The sequence below is a fragment of the Marmota flaviventris genome, chromosome 9 (assembly GCF_047511675.1).
Source record: "Marmota flaviventris isolate mMarFla1 chromosome 9, mMarFla1.hap1, whole genome shotgun sequence".
NCBI classification, from domain to species: domain Eukaryota; kingdom Metazoa; phylum Chordata; class Mammalia; order Rodentia; family Sciuridae; genus Marmota; species Marmota flaviventris.
In genome coordinates, this window is record NC_092506.1 from 101636897 (window position 1) to 101656339 (window position 19443).

Consider the following 19443-nt stretch of genomic DNA (forward strand, 5'->3'; position numbering starts at 1 on the left):
TTTTGTTTGAGATGGGTATCACTATGTTACCAGGCTGGCTTCAAATTCTTGGGCTAAGTGATCCTCCCACTTCAGCCTCCCAAATGCTGGGATTACAGGAACACACCTCGGAGATTGGCTAAGAAAATCAGTGAAAACACACAGGCTATACTTCCAAAGGGTTTTTTAACTTGAGCAGCACACACTGGGCTTCCTGAGGCCATTAATGTCTCCACTGCCTTATTTCATTAAATTCGAAACTCACACCATCATAAATATGTGTCATCAATTGTTACAGATAATTGTGTGTGTGGCTTTCAAAGTCACAACATAAGAATAGATGCTAGAGATTGGGTGAACAGTACTTAAGCCACATCTGTGGCTGAGCTAGAGCGTGCACTTTACAGTGAGTTGGGCAGGAAGGAGGGCAACTTGTCTCTGCAAGGTACTGGAAGTACTGCAGGAGTGAAAGCTGCAGTTTCTGAAAAAGCTCTTGTCAAAGACCAGAGAGATCTGGGCTCCGTGGCACTTACCCCTAATCCCAATTACCTGGGAGGCCAAGGCAGAAAGATCACAAGTTTGAGGCCCATCTCAGCAACAGAGACCTGCCTTGCCTCAAAATAAAAAAATTAAAAGGCTTGGAAATGTAGTTCAGTAGTATGCCCCTGGGTTCAGTCCCCAGTCGCCCCCACCAAAAAAAAAAAAGACCAGAGGGAAAAGATTAATAATAAAAGTGGACTTTGGGGGTAGGAGGGAGATCCAGCAAAACTGATAAGAAGGCTATGAAGACAAAGCACTTTTGAACTAAAACCTTTAAGGATACACTTATGGCCTGATTCGTCCAGAAAACAGGAGATAACAGCAGGGATGATGGTGGATATAAGAATGTAGAGAGAAGAAAGAAGGAGGAGAGGAGTAAAGGTGGTTAGTAAGTGGAAGAAGAAGTAGGACATGAAGTGAAGTCCTCAGACTTGAAAAAAGGGATCTGACAAGGACCTGATGACAGGCCTGCAAGTTCTCTAAAGCTGCTGGGAGAGCTGAGCAGTGCTCCACAATTTTGGTGGCATGTTGTAGCTGGACCCTGCATTTTAGAAATCCTCTCCCTTAGCTTCCATGAGTTCCTCGTTTACTATACTCCCAACTAACCCAGCCTGCCTGCTGGTCAGGACACTTCCCTGAAACACTCTCACCACTGTCCTTTCCTCAGGCTTCTCCCCTAAACCCAAATGACAAAATGTTCTCCCCAAAAACCCAAATGTTCTCTGCAAGGTACTGGTAAGCAATGCAGGAGTGAAGGCTGCAGTTTCCTCTTCATTCCTCAAGATCCAATCCTAATGCCATGTACGTCTGCTGCACTAGCATTAAACAGCCTGCCAAAGGGGGTTCCTCTGACAATCAGGGGAGGATAGTGAATCTAATAGCCTTTCGGGACAAGGGAATCACACAGAAGGCAAAGTGATGAGAACTCAGAGATATTAAAATATGTGTGTGTGGTACTGGGGATTGAACCCAGGTGAACCCAGGGGCACTCTACCACTGAGCCGCATCCCTAGCCCTTTTTTAATTTTTATAGTGACCGGAACTTGCAACTGCCTAGGCTAGCCTCGAACTTGCTCCTTGCCTCCCAAGTCGTGGGGATTTTAGGCAAGCACCACCACTGAGAAAATAAATTTTGAAGAATACACTTCATAAGTATTCACATACATGGCAATCCAGGGCTGGGGGAGAGATGGAGGCTGAAGCACTATTTGCTTTAGCTTTGCCCCTTCCCCAGTGCCTTGAACACTCTGAGCATGCTCAGTAAGCATATGATAGAGTAAATGAAGTAGCTCTTAGGTTCAGCTGCCACTTGCTAGCTCTTGACCTTGCAGGCAAGTGACTCACTCTTTGCCTCAGTTGTCTCACTAGTAAAATGGAGATGACAGGTGATTGCAAGGATGAAATGAATTTATATGTGAACAGTACATATAAAAGCATATGAAAAGTACACTAGAATCATCAGGAACACTCCTTTTATGGGAGCTAGTGTATGCTAATCTGCTGGAAGCTTTTACGTACACAGGAATCTTCCACAGCATCCCTGCTCTGGTCATCTCACCTCTGCTGAACACTCCCAGCAGGAAGCTATCAGGCTGCAGAGGCAGCCTATTCCATAAAGTTCTTCTAAAGGTCTTCTATAGGGAGTTGAAATTTGCTGCAACCTTTATCCTAATCTTGGTTCTACCTCATAATAGGAGCCCAGAAAAATCAAATCCTTTCTTCCATCTGACAGGTATGATGTTTCTCCTGTTGTTCCCTCCCAACCCTGAACCATCCTGGGTCTGCCCACCGCTGCACATATGACCTGCCATGACAGCTCCCAGCAGCCTAGTCCTCCTGAAGTACAGCTGTAATAGTGCCATTCAGCCCAGAATGAAGCACCTCAAGTAATAATAAAACCTCACACTTACACATTTTATCACACATTTCAGATTATCAAGTATTCCTCTTTCTCTTTTCTATGATAAGATTATGTATAAACACAAACGTGTTTCAATCTTCATAAAACTCTGCAAAGAACCATTTTTTAAAAAATCCTCTTGCTCTTTTTTCAGAGGAGGAAAATGAGAATCAAATGGTTAAAATGATATGGCTATTATATTCACAATGGAGGTAAGATCCAATATAGGTGCTTTGACTCTAAATTCAACACTATTTACACTAAGTTTCCTTAGTGTGAGTTGCCTTTTTTCTATTGCAGAGCTATTTTGATGATGGGAACTTTGGATTCCATCTATGGTATGAATAGGGGGAATAGCTTAATGACTGCACCTGGTGTTAACTATATTGTGTTGTCTAGAAAACAAACTCTTTATCCACTAATACCCACTTTCTATGTGCTTCTCCCCCATGTGGTCCTGAAGGTCTTCTCAGGATTTTTTTTTAGAAACACAAAGTACCAGCTAACATTACTGGGTCACCTGAATTAGGGCAGACTGGCCCAGGACTTTTACTTTGAGGGGACTCTTACCTCGGCTGGGCACCTTATTTCTACTGAATGCAGCAGTCGGCTGATGTCCATAGGGATGTATTCCCAATTCCTGGGCATGACTCACAGTTCCTAGCAAAGATTCAGGGTCCCCAGGTCCACCGGTACTCAAGAGCAGGGGGCTGTCGTGGCAACCTTTGGTCAATGTATTTGAATTCCTGCTGTCCAGAAAGCCCTCCTTGGCCCCCTCACATGAGCAGTCCTCTTCCATGCTCTCTGAATGCATTATTGCTGGCTGATGAGCATACCCGTGGGTCGGGGTGGGTGAGGACACCTGGGAGATACATTCTTGTGCCCTAATTTGTAGAAGATGCTGGGGGCTGTTGTGGTGGTGGTGATACGAGTCAGCATTTTGATAAGATAAAGCCTGGCACTCTGTCATACTCTGTCCCCCGAGGTTGGGAGCCATGCTCCCAGCATCCCCTTGGTTCATGTGCCTGAACAATTCTTGGTACTCTTGCTGCTGCTGTTGCTGTTGCTGTTGCTGCTGCTGCTGTCGCCTTTTAATGAGCTGCGCAAACTCTGCTGGGGGCAGCCGAATGTCCGAGTGGCCGGTGAGCGAATGCCGGGGAGAGAGCAGTCCTTGAAGGATGTGGGGTACCTGCTGATGTCTGGTGTAGTCTGGCGGCGTGGGGGACAGCAGGGCCTGCTGTAGTGCTGATGTGGTATAGTGTGGTGCCTGCTGGTGTGCACTGGGAGGGAAGGTGGGGAACTGGTCAAGTGGAGGGACCTTCAGGGCTTGGGTTGGAGGGAATCCCACTCCTGTTGAAGGGCTGTAGCTGCTGGGGGAACCCCGGGACTGGTCCGAAAACAGGTGGGGGTGTAACTGCGCCTGGTCGTAGTTAGCAGGGGAGAACCGATTCACGTTCAAGCTGCAGACACAAAAGGGAGTGAGTACCAGGTATTTGTGTGATGACTGCGCTAGACTCCCTTGGGGAACAGCCACTACCTTTCCTCAGCAGGGGGCACCCAGGTACAGAGAATGATGGTGCAACCAGAGGAGGGGAATGTTTGCACCATCCCTATTGGTCCCCTTATTTGCTTATCCAAGTCTTCCAAGTGTCATGGCAGGCACTTTGAGCATCATTTGAAGGCAGCAACCTGGCCTATCTTAAAATGTTATTTGAGATATTAAGAGGCAGCAATCTCTTAGAGGAGTGATTGAGAGAGTTGAGACTCCTAGAAGAATGGACCAAGGAAACTGGTATTTTAACATACTCCTCTAATGGCCTTTTCTACAATTAGTAAAGGAGCTTTGCCATTTTCCTCCTCTGCCTCATTAGCATTTTAAACCTAGGTCCATAAGTAATTTACAAGTTCATTCCAAATCCACCACTCTGGTTTTAGAAAGGGTGAAACACAGCCTAGCCAGACCTTCTGTACTTCCCTCGTTCTCTCTCGCCCCTCCCACCTAGGTGACCTGGATAGAGGGCTGGGTGACATCAGGCAGTCTTACCTGTGGGCCTCTGCACTGTCAGCACTCAGCTGCTTGGACAAGGGTCGGTGCCCGTAGCTGAAGGTAGCCATCAGGTTGGTACGGTGCTGCATCTGAATCTGACTGGCACTGGGGCTGATAGAGATGCCCCGCCCGGCGGAGGCTGCAGCTGTCCCTGGCATGCTGCTGAGCATATCAACTGGCTCTTGTACTTGGATGGTCACCTGCTGTGACTGGGTAGGCTGCTGCATGCCCAAGCAGGTTAGTGCCACATTAGGAGGAGGGGAACAGTTCTCGGGCTGGGGCTGGAAGACTGCACTTCGTGAGGGTAAGCCTTGGAACTGGGAGGCAGAGGCAGCACCTGGAGAGAAAGGGACCTCACAGTGACTGACCAAATGCCCAGGCTACCTGCCTGCTGGAAATAATGGAGCCAATGAGGAGACTCACATCAGATAGCATCTAGAACAGTCTTCTCAAAATTCAGTACACATAAGTCTAGAGAACTTGTGAAAAAAACAGCCAAACATGGTAGCCACACTTGTAATCCCAGTGACTCAGGAGGCTGAGGCAGGAGGATTGCAAGTTTGAGGCCAGCCTTGGCAACTTAGCACAGGCCTAAGCAATTTAGTGAGACCCTCTCTTAAAATAAAAAATAAAATGTGCCAGAGATGTAGCTCAGTGTTAAAGGTTCAATCCCTAGTACCAAAAAAAAAAAAAAAAAAGGATTCCCAGGTCCTAACCACAGAACTTGGATTCAGTAGGTTAAGGTAGGTCCCCCAGAATTTCTACTTTCAACAAGTTCCCCTAAAAGCTGGTCTGTAAACTATACATTGAATAATTCAAATCTAAACAGTGCTTCTTCTCAAACTTGAATGTATACATGGACTGGGGATCTGGTTAAAGTGCATATTACCACTTAGCAAGTCTACATCATGTGGTGATTGCTGAAAACTCCACTAACCAGAGGCCTCTTAAGTCACTTCCACCTAAATAAGACAGGCTCCCAAATGCACCATGGATAACCAAATGGAGGTAACAGCAGAAAGCTTCTGGTGCAGTTTTCTCTTTGGTACGGCCAGAGAGGGTTTTAGTAAATATGTTAATAATAGCTAACGTTTACTGAAAACTGTTTATGTCAGAGACTTGCAGTGCTTTACACATATTTATTCATTAAATACTATTATTGTTATTGTTAATATTATTATTGAGAAAGCTGAGGTACATAGAGGTTAGAGAATTTATCAAAGATTTCACAATCAAGAAACTGGTGGAACCAGGATTAAATCAAGACAAGCTGGGTCTAGAGCCCATACTCTAAAATATTATGTTATTCTGCCTTTCAAATGGTTCATGACACTCAAGAGGAAGATGGCAAAATAAAACCAACCAACCACAAGGACTAAGACATTTTCCCCCACGTGGCATCTGATGGTTCAGCCTGGGCCTCTCCACTCACCGTGAGACTGGATCATGGCATTGTTCATGGGGGGAGGGCTATTACTCGGTTGTCTGAAGAGATGGTTGTTGGGGTGGTTGGGGGGTGGACTTGAAGGCTGAATCCTTAACCTTAAAAATGACAAAATGGATAAATAAACTTCCTGAGGTGACAGAATAATCTTGAGTTAAGTTTCAGTCAAACACAAGTAGAATCCATTTTTTTTTAAAAAAAGTTTTGATAAGCTTACCATGGTAGAAAACCTCACATGAACCACCTACCACCATCATTTAAAAACCTACACGCACCCGCAAAGATAGGTGCAGTGATGCTCGCCTATAATCCCAGTGGCCTGGGAGGCTGAGGTAGAAGGATTATGAGTTCAAAGCCAGCCTCAGCAATGGCAAGGTACTAAGCAACTCTGTGAGAATCTGACTCTAAATAAAATACAAAATAGGGCTGGGGATATGGCTCAATGGTTGAGTGTTCCTGACTTCAATCCCCAGTACCAAAAAAAAAAAAAAAAAACCCACCCCCCAAACCCTATACACATCTTATTTTACCAGTCTTCCCCGCCATAGGAGGTGAAGTTCACTGTGCCTGTCTTCTTGTAGAAGGTGACAGACTATTCTATTCAGGGGGCTAAGAAAAGGAAGTGGCAGATTTCAGGGAGACTCCTGACCTTTAAACTGGTTTCTCTGCTTTTTAAGCAGATGTTTCCAAAATGAACACTAAAGTTGGTCAATATCTCCCACGAGTCAGGCCTAGGATGCCTGCTATAGAGCCAGTGGTTTAGGCATAACATAAAGTGATTTGTTACCTCTGGAGCTGGTGGGTGAGGAGGGCTGGTTGATTTTCACATGCAGCCTGAAGAGGTGGGGAAGGCTGAGGAGGACAGATAGAGTCCTAAAACATACATGGGGGAAAGGAAAATAATAATTGTGAGCATGAACAGTAATCAGAGCTATTCTCAGGAAGGGAAGAAACAGAGAGAACTATCTGTGATTCAGATTTATGCTTTTGTTGTTCATCAAAAGATCTGTTACCTTTACTCAAACATGTCAACCATTAACATAACTCAATGCCACTTTGCCCTGAGTGTGCTCCTCCAAAATGCACAGGCAAATCAGCCTGAAGGCAAACTCCAAACAAGTTGGAGAAAGCAAAGAGTGAGGGCCTACTTGAATTTGCTGCTGGAGAATTTGATGGTGCTGCTCCTGCTGGTATAGCATATGCTGCTGCTGGGTCTTCTCCAGGGTTCTTTCATCAATCTGCCCCCCGTACATCTTCTGCAGCTGCTCACACTCCTGAAGGGAAAGCAGTTAATACAGATGGGATGCAGCCAGGCCCACCCCATGCAGTGATTTCAGCGGATGCAGATCTGCCCAAGGTCTCAGAGGCAGAAAGAGCCACAGGAGAAGAACAGTGTCCTTGATGAACAATTGACCCATTTATACAGGTATCTGTGTACTAAATATCTTCACATTCTGTTCTGTATGAACAAATGGGAAACATCAAGGATACACCAAGGCCCGCATATGAGAGAAAGTGTCCAATGTGAAATCTGCGTACAAGGCACCTGCCATTCAAAGCAAGGTCATCAGGAAGGCAGAAAGGAAACTGGCCCTTCACAGAAGCCTAGAGCTACATTTCCTGCCTCTGGGAGCACCATTCCATACCAACTGGAGAGTGTGCCAGGTGAAACAGGATCCAGTAAGACCCAGCACCCTGTATCAAGAGGAGAATACCAGGGTTGCTTAGAAGTACCTTCCCTGGAGTTTCCCCCTGAAACCCAAGCCCAGAAATTCCTTTCCAGTAAACTATAAAGACAGTAGAAAAATTTAGTCCCCTCACAGGGGAAGCAAGTTTGATCCTGGGGAGAGCTGTACATAACAAGAAGTAAGGAAAGAGTGTTAGAAAGCTCTAGTTTTTTTTTAGCCTATAAAACTGCAGTGTTGCTGGCATGAATAGGGGTAGAAAGTTGACCACCCCAGAGCTCCTGCAATACTGGTCTCTGTTACCCATGCTTCTCCAGAGATGCCTGCCATCTCTCCATTACCTGCTGCAACTGTTTGATGCTGCTGTTGTTGCCCATTTTTTCCAGGTGAGCTTTGAAGGCCTGGATGCTTGCAGCCCCATCTGAGAACCGGCGCACAGGGGAGAAACGCTCCGTGGGGAGGTGCAGGGTGTTGGAGTCCTTGTAGGTGGAGCTGAATACATGGGAAGAGAAGGTTAGGGGCTAGGACTCAGGGGTTTTGACCAAATCACACAGGGACTGCTGTTCCAGACGAACACAAAGATGGCTGGCTGCATGTGTAGCCCTGTGTATTAGGCCTGTTCCATGCCATGTCCAGAAGACGCTTGCTGTCCTAGCCTGCTTCCCTTCAGAGGACTCCAGGGATATATTTTCCATTTCCACTTACCTTTAGTTGGCCAGTTTTCTAGGCCTGAGGTTCTGGGAGCAAGTAAATTCAGTTTTTATAAATACACTAGACCAGAGAGAAAAGCTCCTCAGGATCCCCCAGGGCCGGCTGTACAGGAGCTTTTAAAATTTATCTGATGCCTTCAGAGACTAAAATTCACCATTTGACCCACAGTTTTCCCTATGCAATAACCTTTGTATGACCAGAGAGAAACTACAGTCAGCTTGTGGTCAAAGGTCTGGCCTGGAACTCAAAAGTTCTATACTAGAAAGGGAGGGTGAAGGTTGGGGTGGAGAAAAACGGGGACTTCTGAACCTGGGACGGACACAGCACATTCTTAAGGAATGTGGGCCTCAAGATCCTGCATGTACCTGGTGAACACACACGCGGTTACCTACTGTGAACGCTAACTTCTCAGAGCAGCAGCACCCACCCCTCCTTCCTGATAGAGGAATCATATGCATTACCTTCAAAGAGCCTGTGCTCAACCAGAACAGTCAGTGTTTTACAGAAAGAATGAACAAGCAACTGATAAAAGAATGCATCAGGGTTAGAAGCTAACACCTATACTTGTTACCTAATCAGAAAGAGATGTTTATGGGTTGAGGTAAGCAGATATAAGACTGCCAAGGCAGCATTCCAACAGCTGATGGAAAGGGTCAGGGTTTCATAGCCAGGATAGAGATGACATTACACTGAACTATGAGTGAAATGATGGATCACCTTGCCAGTTATTCAATTTGGACTGAAGCAGAACCACAGCTAAGGAAGCAGGCTAACAAGTGAGTTCAAATACAATGCAGACAGGGAGGGACTGGGGAAATGAAGGCTGTGCAAGATGTCAAGAGAATTCTGGCAGCAGGCAAAGTCCCTTACCCTCCTCTACTAATGATGACTTCTGTTTCAGACTACCTGAAGCTTGACAGAGCTGAGCTAATGAAATGAATACACACACATATTTGTTTCAGTAACATAAATGACAAATGAACTGGGGATGATGAATGATGTGAGGGAACACACTCCAGAAACAGCGATCATGAAAGCTGATTTCAGGAGCACGTTCTAAAAACTTCTCTTTTCTGTCTTTACTTCAGATTTTTTTGAGAGAAAGCAAGTGTTATTTTCCTCCTCAAATTCAACTCCTATGCTGTCAATATTTTTGAATAACAGACACATTTCTGATTCATTCAGAAAGCTGTGTTCTTCAAGCAGTGAATACAATGTTTCTACACAAAAACCATTCTCTGTCATCAGAGCAATAACATCCCAGGTTCAGGTATTTCATGATTTTTTCAGAAGCTCAGGTTGAGAAGAGACTGATCCCAAGGTCAGTCGGGCACAGTAACTTCAGAGGAACAGTTCTGATGGAGTTGTTCATTTTAGAAGCACTGATGGTAACACTTGTGCTTGATTTTATTTTTATTAGCAATCACATTCAAACTCAAGACAGCCTCACATTATACTCTCCCATTAAACTCTTCAAACAGAATTAGTTCCCCACCTGGATAGATTCCATCTTGTGTTAATTTTTTTTTCACACCTTAGAATTTTTTTAAAAATTTAAATTACATACTTCTAGGAATGGAAAGTCTGAACAGACCCCTCTTCTGTCCCATGTTGGACTTCACTCTTATACCTCAGAAGAACAAATACACATACTGTTCTTTTATCATTTTCTCCAGAAAAAGAAAGAAAGAAATTCAATAACCTATCTAGATGATCCATTTTCAGTGGTTATGGACTTGGAAAGTTTCTCTTTTCCCTTGAAGACTAACTTGAATCTCTTTGTGTTACATATTTGTACAGTCACCCCACAAAGACATGCTGAGTTTAAACAAATGCCCCACCTTACACAATCTGTCACTCATAAAGCATTCATTTGTTTCCAATTCAAACTGCCTTTGGCCACAGAAACCTTGAAACACTTTATCAAGAGTGTTCACATAAAAACAGACAGCAGACAGATTTCTAGCAGGCAAGGCCTTGACAATGATTGTAGGCAGGGTGGATATCACATAAACAGAGCTGAGGGCCAATGTTGTCTCCCTTTAGTAACAAGTGTAAGCAGAATATAAGGTCTGTGACAAAGGCTGACATGGAAATGTGCTGATCCTCATGTTTCCCTGGAAAAGTAACTCCCAAGGGACACCTAGAATTAAACAAAGATCCTCAAAGGACATAAGCTAAACATAAAAGACCCCCACGAGGGCTGAACAATGCAGTGTCAGACTGGAAGGGCAGGAAAGATGGAGATGAGGAGAAGTCATAAAGCATCTGTTGGGCACAAGGTTAGAACCCAGAGTTACAAAAAGGAAATTTACGGCGGAGGGTGGGGGTGGGGGTGGGGGTGCAGCGGTGGAGGCCAAAATCCCTCGAAGTGTGCTTCAATGTGTGCCAGCCACACAGGTCCTGAGAGATTTTCATTTGAAAAAGACTATCTGTGTCATGAGAGTTTTAGTTGAGAATCTTCATTCTTGTTACTCCTAACAGCTACTTTTGCTCAATTATTCACAGCTTATTTATAAAAGCTTATCTTTCTTCTTCCAGAGTTCCAACGTGGCACTAATTAAGTCCCAGTCTGCTCAGAGTTCACCTGTCTCTGCTGATTACATGATGTCAAAACGGGTAACTAGTACATAAATACACTGCATCCTGCTTGCAGTGTGCACTGGTTGCAAGATTTCATAAAAACATGCCATAAAGTGGATCTCCTTAGACTGTATCAACTACTCAACCTTCCCAATTAAGATTGCTTTTCACTGTCCCCCTGAAAAGACTCGAATAAAATATGCTTGAGCAATTGATGGTAACTTTGAAAGTGCGGCCTATCAGCATGTGGACAGCTTCAGAAATGGAGTGGCTAAGATTTTTTGTCATCAAGGTATTCACAGAAGACAATCATCATCTTCTTACTCTACCAAAGTATCATCTCCTTTGTTTTCAAGCTCACTTGGGTTTGATGAAGTTTTCCTAGTCAGGAAAGTTAAACTCATTTTTATTTCTTCAAGAGAATGAATTCTAAATGTTAACAGAGAGTTAGCAAAAGATTTTGCTATCCGAACACTCAAAGAATGACTTCTCAAGCACATCACTCAAAAGGATGCTGCCTCCCTGCTCTACCATGCACAAGGGATGTATCTTCCTCCATATCCAGCCTGTTGTTCAATGGTAACATGATATGAAGTGCTTACTCTTTTGAAGGTGATAAATTATTAAAGATCAAGTTTACTGAATTACTATAAATATTACTATAAATCCTTTTATTTCCAGTTGACCTTCTGAGGGCTTCACTTCCTTGAAGGTCTCAAATTCAATTTATCTATGAGTCAATATCTAGAGTCATGGGAATCAGCTGCAGACAATAAAAAGGTCTGCAAGATAATTGGAAAGAAGAATCTAGCATTGCTTCAAGGCCCAGTAGAGAACCTTTGCCCTGTGCAATACTTAGTGCAAGGAGCTGAGAAGATGTGAGTTCAGGATGACAGATGGCTTCTACTTAAAGATAGTCACCATCAATGGGAGACTAGTCAGAAGGGGCCTGTCCACGAACCTCAAGGAGCTCACACTGTCATGTGGCTACTCACCGATGCTGATCAGGTACCAGGTGAGGAGGCCAGACCCGGGAACGGAAAGGCTGCTGTCCTAGCTGCCGTTGTAGGTCCGGTGGGATCTCAGCTGTAGGGTTGGTCATGGCCAGTGTATGTCTTTTGGACCTATTTGCCAAGTACCTGCAACAAGCAGGAGCACATTTCATAGTAAAAAAGACAGACAGGAATACTCCTCCATCAGAAGCATAGAAGTTAATCCAAAGCACTCAGGGAAATAGTGCCAGAGCTCAAAAGGTGCTCCACAAAAAACAGACTCCTGAGTCGATGACTAACTGGCCAACAAAAGTTGGCTTAATATTGAAGTTTGAACTTAAGAGTACTCAGTGAAGAGAAGCGAGAAAGCAGATCTAGCTTGCAAAGATAGGAAGATCAACTTTCCTTATTTAATTCCATTCAATAGAAGAATTTATTTTCTACATGTTAATTTCATTCCTCTTTTCCCTCCAAATTTCTGAAATACAAGTCAGAGAAAATGAGCCCTAAGGCCTCTTCTTAGAGATGAGCCAAGGAGGATATGTTTCTTGGTCCTACAGACCCCAGGTTTTGAGGATGTTCTTCCTAGAGTTCATAGAAAACAGACTCTTCTATTTAGGGATGAATTTCAGAACTACCTCTTCCCTCATGATCTGGGTTTAATCATTGGAGAAGAAAAACTGGACCCATATTCTGAAGAAGATGAAGTAATGAAGCCATGTGGAGTGTTTAGAATTGTTTTTAAGGGGAGAGGAAAGGCAAGGCAGGAAATCCAAAGGGTTTCAAAAGCTCAAGAATTACAAGCTGATGACTTTTTCTCTGAAGACTTTCTAGACGCACGCTTTGGCAGCACCACCCACAAGATACCAGTCCCCTCTGTCTGGTGGATGGCTTCCACACCACTGCAGTTCTTCTTGGGTACGAAAAAGAGAAGTTCTATTCCTTTCCATTCTATCAAAGCCAATGGAAATTAATCCTTAAAATGCTAGTCTAAAGGAAGAAGGTGGGGCTGAAGAAGTAAAGTCCAAGAACAAAGAAGCTAAAATAAAATATTGCTGTCCCTTTTAAGATGGGAAGGCAGTGAACCTCTTCATTCCTCATCTCTTCATGACACCAGCAGGGCTCGTCTGCAACCTTACATACCCCGTTATCAGCAAACTACAGAAATAACAGCATCAAGGGGAAAAAGTCATCACATTTTTCCTTCTATTGATTAAACTGCAGAAGAAGCTGGCCCACCTAACAACTCAGTTCAATATGGTTTTCTTTCCACATGGGACCAGCTTCATTTTGAACAGCAGCTCTCATATGGAGCTCCTGGTAGTGGGAAGAGAGTCCTGGCCAGCAACCATCAGGTTCTGAAAAACCGGTCTTGTTTCATTCTTATCTACCTTGCCCATTTCAACTAAAGTCAGTTAACAGACTATAATTAGCAGTATGTAAACTTGCTAAAGAGTAAGCCATCAGTGATTTAATATCCATTTGATAAAGACACCCGAAGTTTCCCCAAGAGCCCACGAAAACCATTTTATTTCAACTTTCCTCAAGGGAAAACATATAATCTTGAAGAACACCTGGATTTCTGGGAAAATACATGCTGGATTCTGGTGAAACCCCTCCCCGGAAAATAAGAAAGACAACTCCCACCAGGGGACATGCATGGAGCTGAGGACCCGGGCTAATGGGACTGAGGTCAAATGAACAGTACAGCATGCCTGATGGTCACTGCCGTCTCTGTGAATTAGACATCTCTCAACAAGGTTCTGCAAACAATGGATATTTGCATCTGTCCCTGGCCCGAATCCCATATTTTTTTTTCAATATCTCTTTGTTGGTACAAGGGAGTGGAAGAAACACACAGCAAACAGTACAAGAGGTATTCATTCATTCTCCTGGAAAGGAAGAGTCCATGCCAGAGGTCCATGGCCAGACTAGCTAGGATCACTGTCATCCCAAATCTCCAATTCCTTTTCAGTAAACAGTTCTTGGCAGGTAGGAGCAGGCTTTGTGCCTTGTGAATACTATCAGAGTTGCAAATATGAAGGCAGGGGACAAGGAAGGAGGGAGGGAGGAGAGAAAAAGTTCTTATGGTTATTGCTGTCACTTAGGGGACTTCCAATGGTGCTTACAGAAATGAAATTTTCTGGGTAGTCTTCTGTTACTTCCATGTGGGGAGGAACATGCCATCTGGCTTGAGCAAAGAGACCACACAAATGTTGAAGCTGCACTGTACCACCTCCTTGGGCAGAGGTGACCTTTCGTTGGTTGCAGGGGGAGCCTGCCCAAGGACGTTCTGCAAGCACTGCCAGATGTCACATTACCTCTGCACAGCTTCCTGATCTGGCTCCCCATCTGAGCTCTCCTCGTCCACAGGGGTTACTGCTGGCACTGCCTGAAGAGAGACAGGAAGGAAAAGCTCAAGATGTCAGCTTATTCTCTAATGTTTCTAGATATTCTAGTACTCGGGTTTGGAGCAAGATTTTCTGTTAACTTCCTCATTAATGATACTCTTCTAGGACACCTGGGTTACATGGAACTTTGATATACCATTTTCCCATTTTTACCTTGCTCAGGTGATATCAATTCAGATTTCTTCCTCTTACTCTTCATTCATTGATTCATTTATTCAACAAATAGCTGAATGCCTACTATATTACGGAATAAAACGTGAGATTTACAGACAAGAGTCCTTGACCTCATTTTACAGTCTAGTGGAAGACAGAGACAAACAAACAATTAAAAAACATGACCAAGTTCTCCACACTCAACAGAAGGGGGTCCTTGAGAATCATGGAAGGCTTTCTGGAGGAGGTAACCTTAGACCTAAAGGATATACAGGACCTAACTAAGAAAAGAGGAAAAGTCTTCTAGACTGAGAGAAAAGAGAAAGCCTGAGCTGTTAGACAGCCTGAAAACAGAGAAGAAAACTATTTACCTAGCAAGTCTAGGAACTGACCTGTTGTTTCATATTAACGTCATTTCCAGTGTTTCGATGTCTTAACTCCAGAAAAGCATAATGATGTTTTTAGAGAACATTTTTGTATATAACATATAATTGTGTAGTTGTGATTCAATGCCCTAAAATAGCTGTTACCCACCAAAACATGCAAGTGAAATGAAAACCACTACAACGCATGACTGTAGACCTATCTCCATCTGCCTGAGGACTGGAATGCTGCGTGCCTTAGCCACTAGAGCAAAACTCATGTTCATTTACCACAAAAGAGCATTTTTTAAAAATGGAAGATAATTACAAAACAAAAAACTTGTTGAAAAAATTCCATCATTTGAATGCTTCCAGGGTTTCCAGATCCTTTATGATAATTCTGTAAGGGCAAAGTGAACAATCAGGCAGGAAGGGACTATAGCTGAGACAGGGGAGGGACACTGTCACCAGTAACAATGACCTTGAATACTACACAAAGAAGTTTATTTTGAGAAGGGCAGTGGTGAATCACTAAAGAACTTAAGCAGGAGCATGATGTCATAAGATTTGTACTTGAAAAATTAGCTCTCTTTAGTTGCAGGGTAAAAAGGGCTGGTGGCAGGGAGCAGGAGATGACTGGAAGCAAGGAAGCCAGTTAGGAGGCCACCATGTTAATCAAGGCAATGGGTGACAATGATCTGAATTAAGAAAAGGGTGGCGAACAGGAGGAGAAGATCTTTAATTCACAGGCGTTAGACAACTGATTTAACAGAGGGAATAAGGGAAAGAAAAGAGTTAAAGAGAAAATCCATGTTCCTAGCCTGTGTAACCAACCAAGAGAACGACAGTGTCATTTACTGTCATGCAAGGGGAGGGAGAGGTTTCACAGATTCGTGGTAAGTTCATTTGGGGACATGCTCACTAAAATTTAAGTACTTGTGAGATAATGAACTATAGCTATCCACAGGCAATCATACACACAGATGTTTAGAACTCAGAAGAGCGTTCTGGGTGGAGAATCAAATGGCAACTGAAATTATGGGAGTAAACAAAATCATGCAGAGGGTATGTCAAGTGAGATGGGAACAGGGTCTAAGATAAAACTCTGGAGGTTTTGTCAACTTCAAGGAACAAGCAGAAAGGAAATCTGAAAAGGAGGGGTAGGAGGAAAACAAAGAGTGTGCTGGCACAAAAGCCAAAAAAAGAAAATAGTTCAAGGGAAAAAATGGTCAACAGTGACTAATGGAGTTGGGACATCCAAAAAGATAAAGATTAAAAATGCCCACTGGATTTATCAACAAGAGCTTGTTAGTGACCTTGGCAGAAACAGTTCTAGTGGACAGAGTGTTATCCCACCCCAAAAAAGCTGTCCCTGACCCCTTCCTAGCCAATATTGATCCTGCCCTGCATATCTCTGCCCTCTAATAATCCATGTTATTCACTTTGGCACCTATTCACACATGGTCTGTTACTATTGTTCAGATACTTCACATAGGTTCATCTTGTTTTCCCATATCATAAACTCACTACATCAACAACTATGATATATAATTCTTTTGTTTTCTTGACTGCAGTGATAACTGAAAGTTTGGTAAATGGACTTATACCAGTCTATAAAGTATTTTGTTACCAATCCATGATAAGGAAAGTATAGATATAAACAGTAAGTATAAACAGTAAGTTGCTAGAGACTTTATAACAATTAATGGTATAATTTTGTCTACTGAATTAAATTTAAAAATCAGCCCTGTATTTGTTATGTTTTTAAAATTTCATTTTTCTAGTGATTCACTTTTACTGTATTTTACAAAGATATCAGTGGACAATGGATTGAAGAATTAAAAAAAAAGGTTCTGAGTAGAAATGAAATGATCTGGTGAATTATCAAGTTCAATTATTATTGAGCTAGGTGTGGTAGCACATGCCTATAATCCCAGTGGCTTGGGAGGCTGAGGCTGAAACAGGAGGATCTCAAGTTCAAAGCCAGACTCAGCAACTTAGCAAGGTCCTAAGCAACTCAATGAGACCCTGTCTCTAAATAAAATACAAAAAAGGGCTGGGGATGTTGCTCAGTGGTTAAGCACCACTGGGTTCAATCCCTGGTACAAAAAAGTCCCCAGCTACAGACAGTTTGAGAAGCATTACCCTAAAATGTCACTTAAGCACTATGAATATAGTTAGTACCCAATCTTATTGTATGATGAAAATGAATAAATGAATGAATGAATGACCTATGAGAGAAAAATAACCAGAAATAAACTGAACTCAGAGGAGAACTCAGAGGAGAAAAAAAAAATCTTTGAATGTGGTTGTCACAGAAAGAGTGTGGCTGGTTACAGTGGTACATGCCTGTGATCCCAGTTACTCTAGAGGCTGAGACTGGAGGATTGGAAATTGGAGACCAGCCTGGGCAACTACAAAGAGGGCTGGGGGTGTAGCTCAATGGTAGAGCACTTGCCTAGCATGTGTAAGGCCCTGAGTTCAATCCCCAGTAGTACCCCCCGCAGACAAAAACCAGTGTGATTGAGAGATACCAATTGACTAGGCCAAAGCTGAATAATAAAATAATCGAGGTTCTAGCAAAATTTGAGATGATGCTGATCAAAAGAAAAAAGGAAGTTGAGATGGCAATTTTGGAACCTGTCTAAAAAAGCAATTAATTTGGGCTGGAGTTGTGGCTCAGTGGTAAAGCACTTGCCTGGCATGTATGAGGCACTGGGTTCGATCCTCAGCACTGTATGTAAATAAATAAAAGATCCATTTAAATTTTTTTTTTTTTTAAAAAGCAATTAATTCCAAAGAGTGCTGTTTATTTCAATTGCCTTCTGTCCATCAGGGGAAAGTTGTCTGTGAGAAGCCTCTAAGCTGCAGGAATAAGGCCATATTTAACATGGGTGCCTGTAAGCAGCTGTTGAGGAAGAGCCTTTCCAGGAGCAGGGTTCTGAGTAGAAATGAAATGATCTGGTGAATTATCAAGAATAAATACTGGAAAAGTCTACTAGACTGAAGAAAATGGGAATATACTGAGCATCAAAATTTTGGAGAAAAGAGGGAATTCAGACATTTAGGTGGGCCGTGGGTTCCCAACCTCAGGCACACAACCTTCTTATCAAAAGCCTCTGACAAAATCAGCTGGGTTCTGTATTGCTACTTACTGGTGTCATGGTGACAAGTGGGGAAGGTCCCCGTGGGCGCTTCAGCAGCTGCTGGGCATGCAGTTGGATGTTGGCTCCTCCATCTGATGCCCTCCGGCCAAGGGGGCCCATTCCATTCAGCAGCTGTAGGGTGGGTGGCTGTAACAGAGACTGCTCCTACAAGGAGAAGAGTGGGCAGGATTGACTCGTAAAATAGGGGGAAAGAGGGGCAAAAACAGAAGAATTCCAGTCCACTTAAATTACAGGGTTCTTTTTTGCTCTTCTTTTTATTTTTATTTATTTATTTATTTCATACATGACAATAGTGGAATGCATTACATTCATGATTCTTTAATCATGATGTAGACTACAGAAATCCTCCCTTTCTCACCCAAATTGCTTTACAAAGGAGATCATTCTTTTCTACAAGGAAATCCTCAAATCCTCAAAGTCTCTCAGGAGTTCATTTATTTTCCTGGGGCAATACCTCTCCCACACCAAAAGTACCTTATACTCAAGCTGCCCAGTTGGTTGCAAATTTTGCATGGGCAACAGATTGTGCATGAAGTTCATGTTAGGGGCCACCTGCAGGAATGGAGCCTGAGGAGTGACTCCAGGAAAGCCAGGAAGGAGCTTCTGCAGATCTTCCATAACTTCCGTGCTGACAGAAAACAGGAAGACAGAGAAATGTGGTTAACATTCTTTCTCAGAGGTACTTAAATCCCCAAATTGATGATACTGTTATTTAATAGTTTATTTTATTTTTTACTTTTCTCCTCAATTTCTATTCCAAGAGTCCAAAGCAAAGCAGAAGCCTAATGTGTGAATTTGATTCTGACATTTTACTTCCTGGGATTGGGGACCGCTATTTTTCATTGACCACTCAGTAAAACCAACAGCTCTGAGTCAAGAGGAAACACTGGCACGAGTCCAGGTCAGGTTTTAAAAGCTTGGAGGTGAACAGCAAGTTTCTGGGGAACATGAGCCACTGCTAAGACAATGGTTGCCTGAAGTAGCAACTGATTCACCAGGGAAAGAATGCAATTGCTCCTGTCAGTGCTGACAGGACAGATAAGTACTGGATGTACAGGGCTGTCATGCTGCAACAGTAGGTTCTACAGCAGACTTTAAAATAAGAGACCTTTGCACTAACAGCGACCCAGGACTCCACCCCTTTGAAGCTGACACACTGTGTGGGGACAGAATGTTCCCCTTATTGCCTGTTTGATCATCGGCCGAGAACAAGAAACATAAAGCAAGCAAATCAGCAGGCATGGGAGTTTTGGAAATTCACTCAGAGAAAAGAGATATTTATAAGAAAACCAGCTTTGCCCCTAGTTGAACTCTCAGAACTCTTGCTACAACCTTCTCTTTCCTACTCAGCAAAGAAAATATTCATAAAAGAAGTAGGCTATTTTTAATGTTGAGAGTTCTCAATTTGAGAACAAAAATGGAGTGAGCTGGCTGGCCTTCAGTCCTTTTCCCCAGAGTGAGGGCATCAG

General features: G+C 43.2%; 1 protein-coding gene across 2 annotated transcripts in view; it reads right to left on the reverse strand.

Annotated features, from left to right (window-relative positions):
• Window positions 1–19443, reverse strand: part of Sik3 (SIK family kinase 3) — a 236237-nt gene that overhangs the window by 11350 nt on the left and 205444 nt on the right. For both annotated transcript variants that reach the window (XM_071616723.1, XM_027930526.2), the window contains 10 exons: window positions 18449–18602; window positions 17963–18118; window positions 14203–14273; window positions 11885–12028; window positions 7937–8087; window positions 7059–7184; window positions 6698–6783; window positions 5899–6008; window positions 4464–4803; window positions 2990–3879 (listed from right to left, as the gene is read on the reverse strand). In XM_071616723.1, coding sequence (XP_071472824.1) covers window positions 2990–3879; window positions 4464–4803; window positions 5899–6008; window positions 6698–6783; window positions 7059–7184; window positions 7937–8087; window positions 11885–12028; window positions 14203–14273; window positions 17963–18118; window positions 18449–18602 — 2228 coding nt within the window. The remainder of the gene's footprint in view (window positions 1–2989; window positions 3880–4463; window positions 4804–5898; window positions 6009–6697; window positions 6784–7058; window positions 7185–7936; window positions 8088–11884; window positions 12029–14202; window positions 14274–17962; window positions 18119–18448; window positions 18603–19443) is intronic.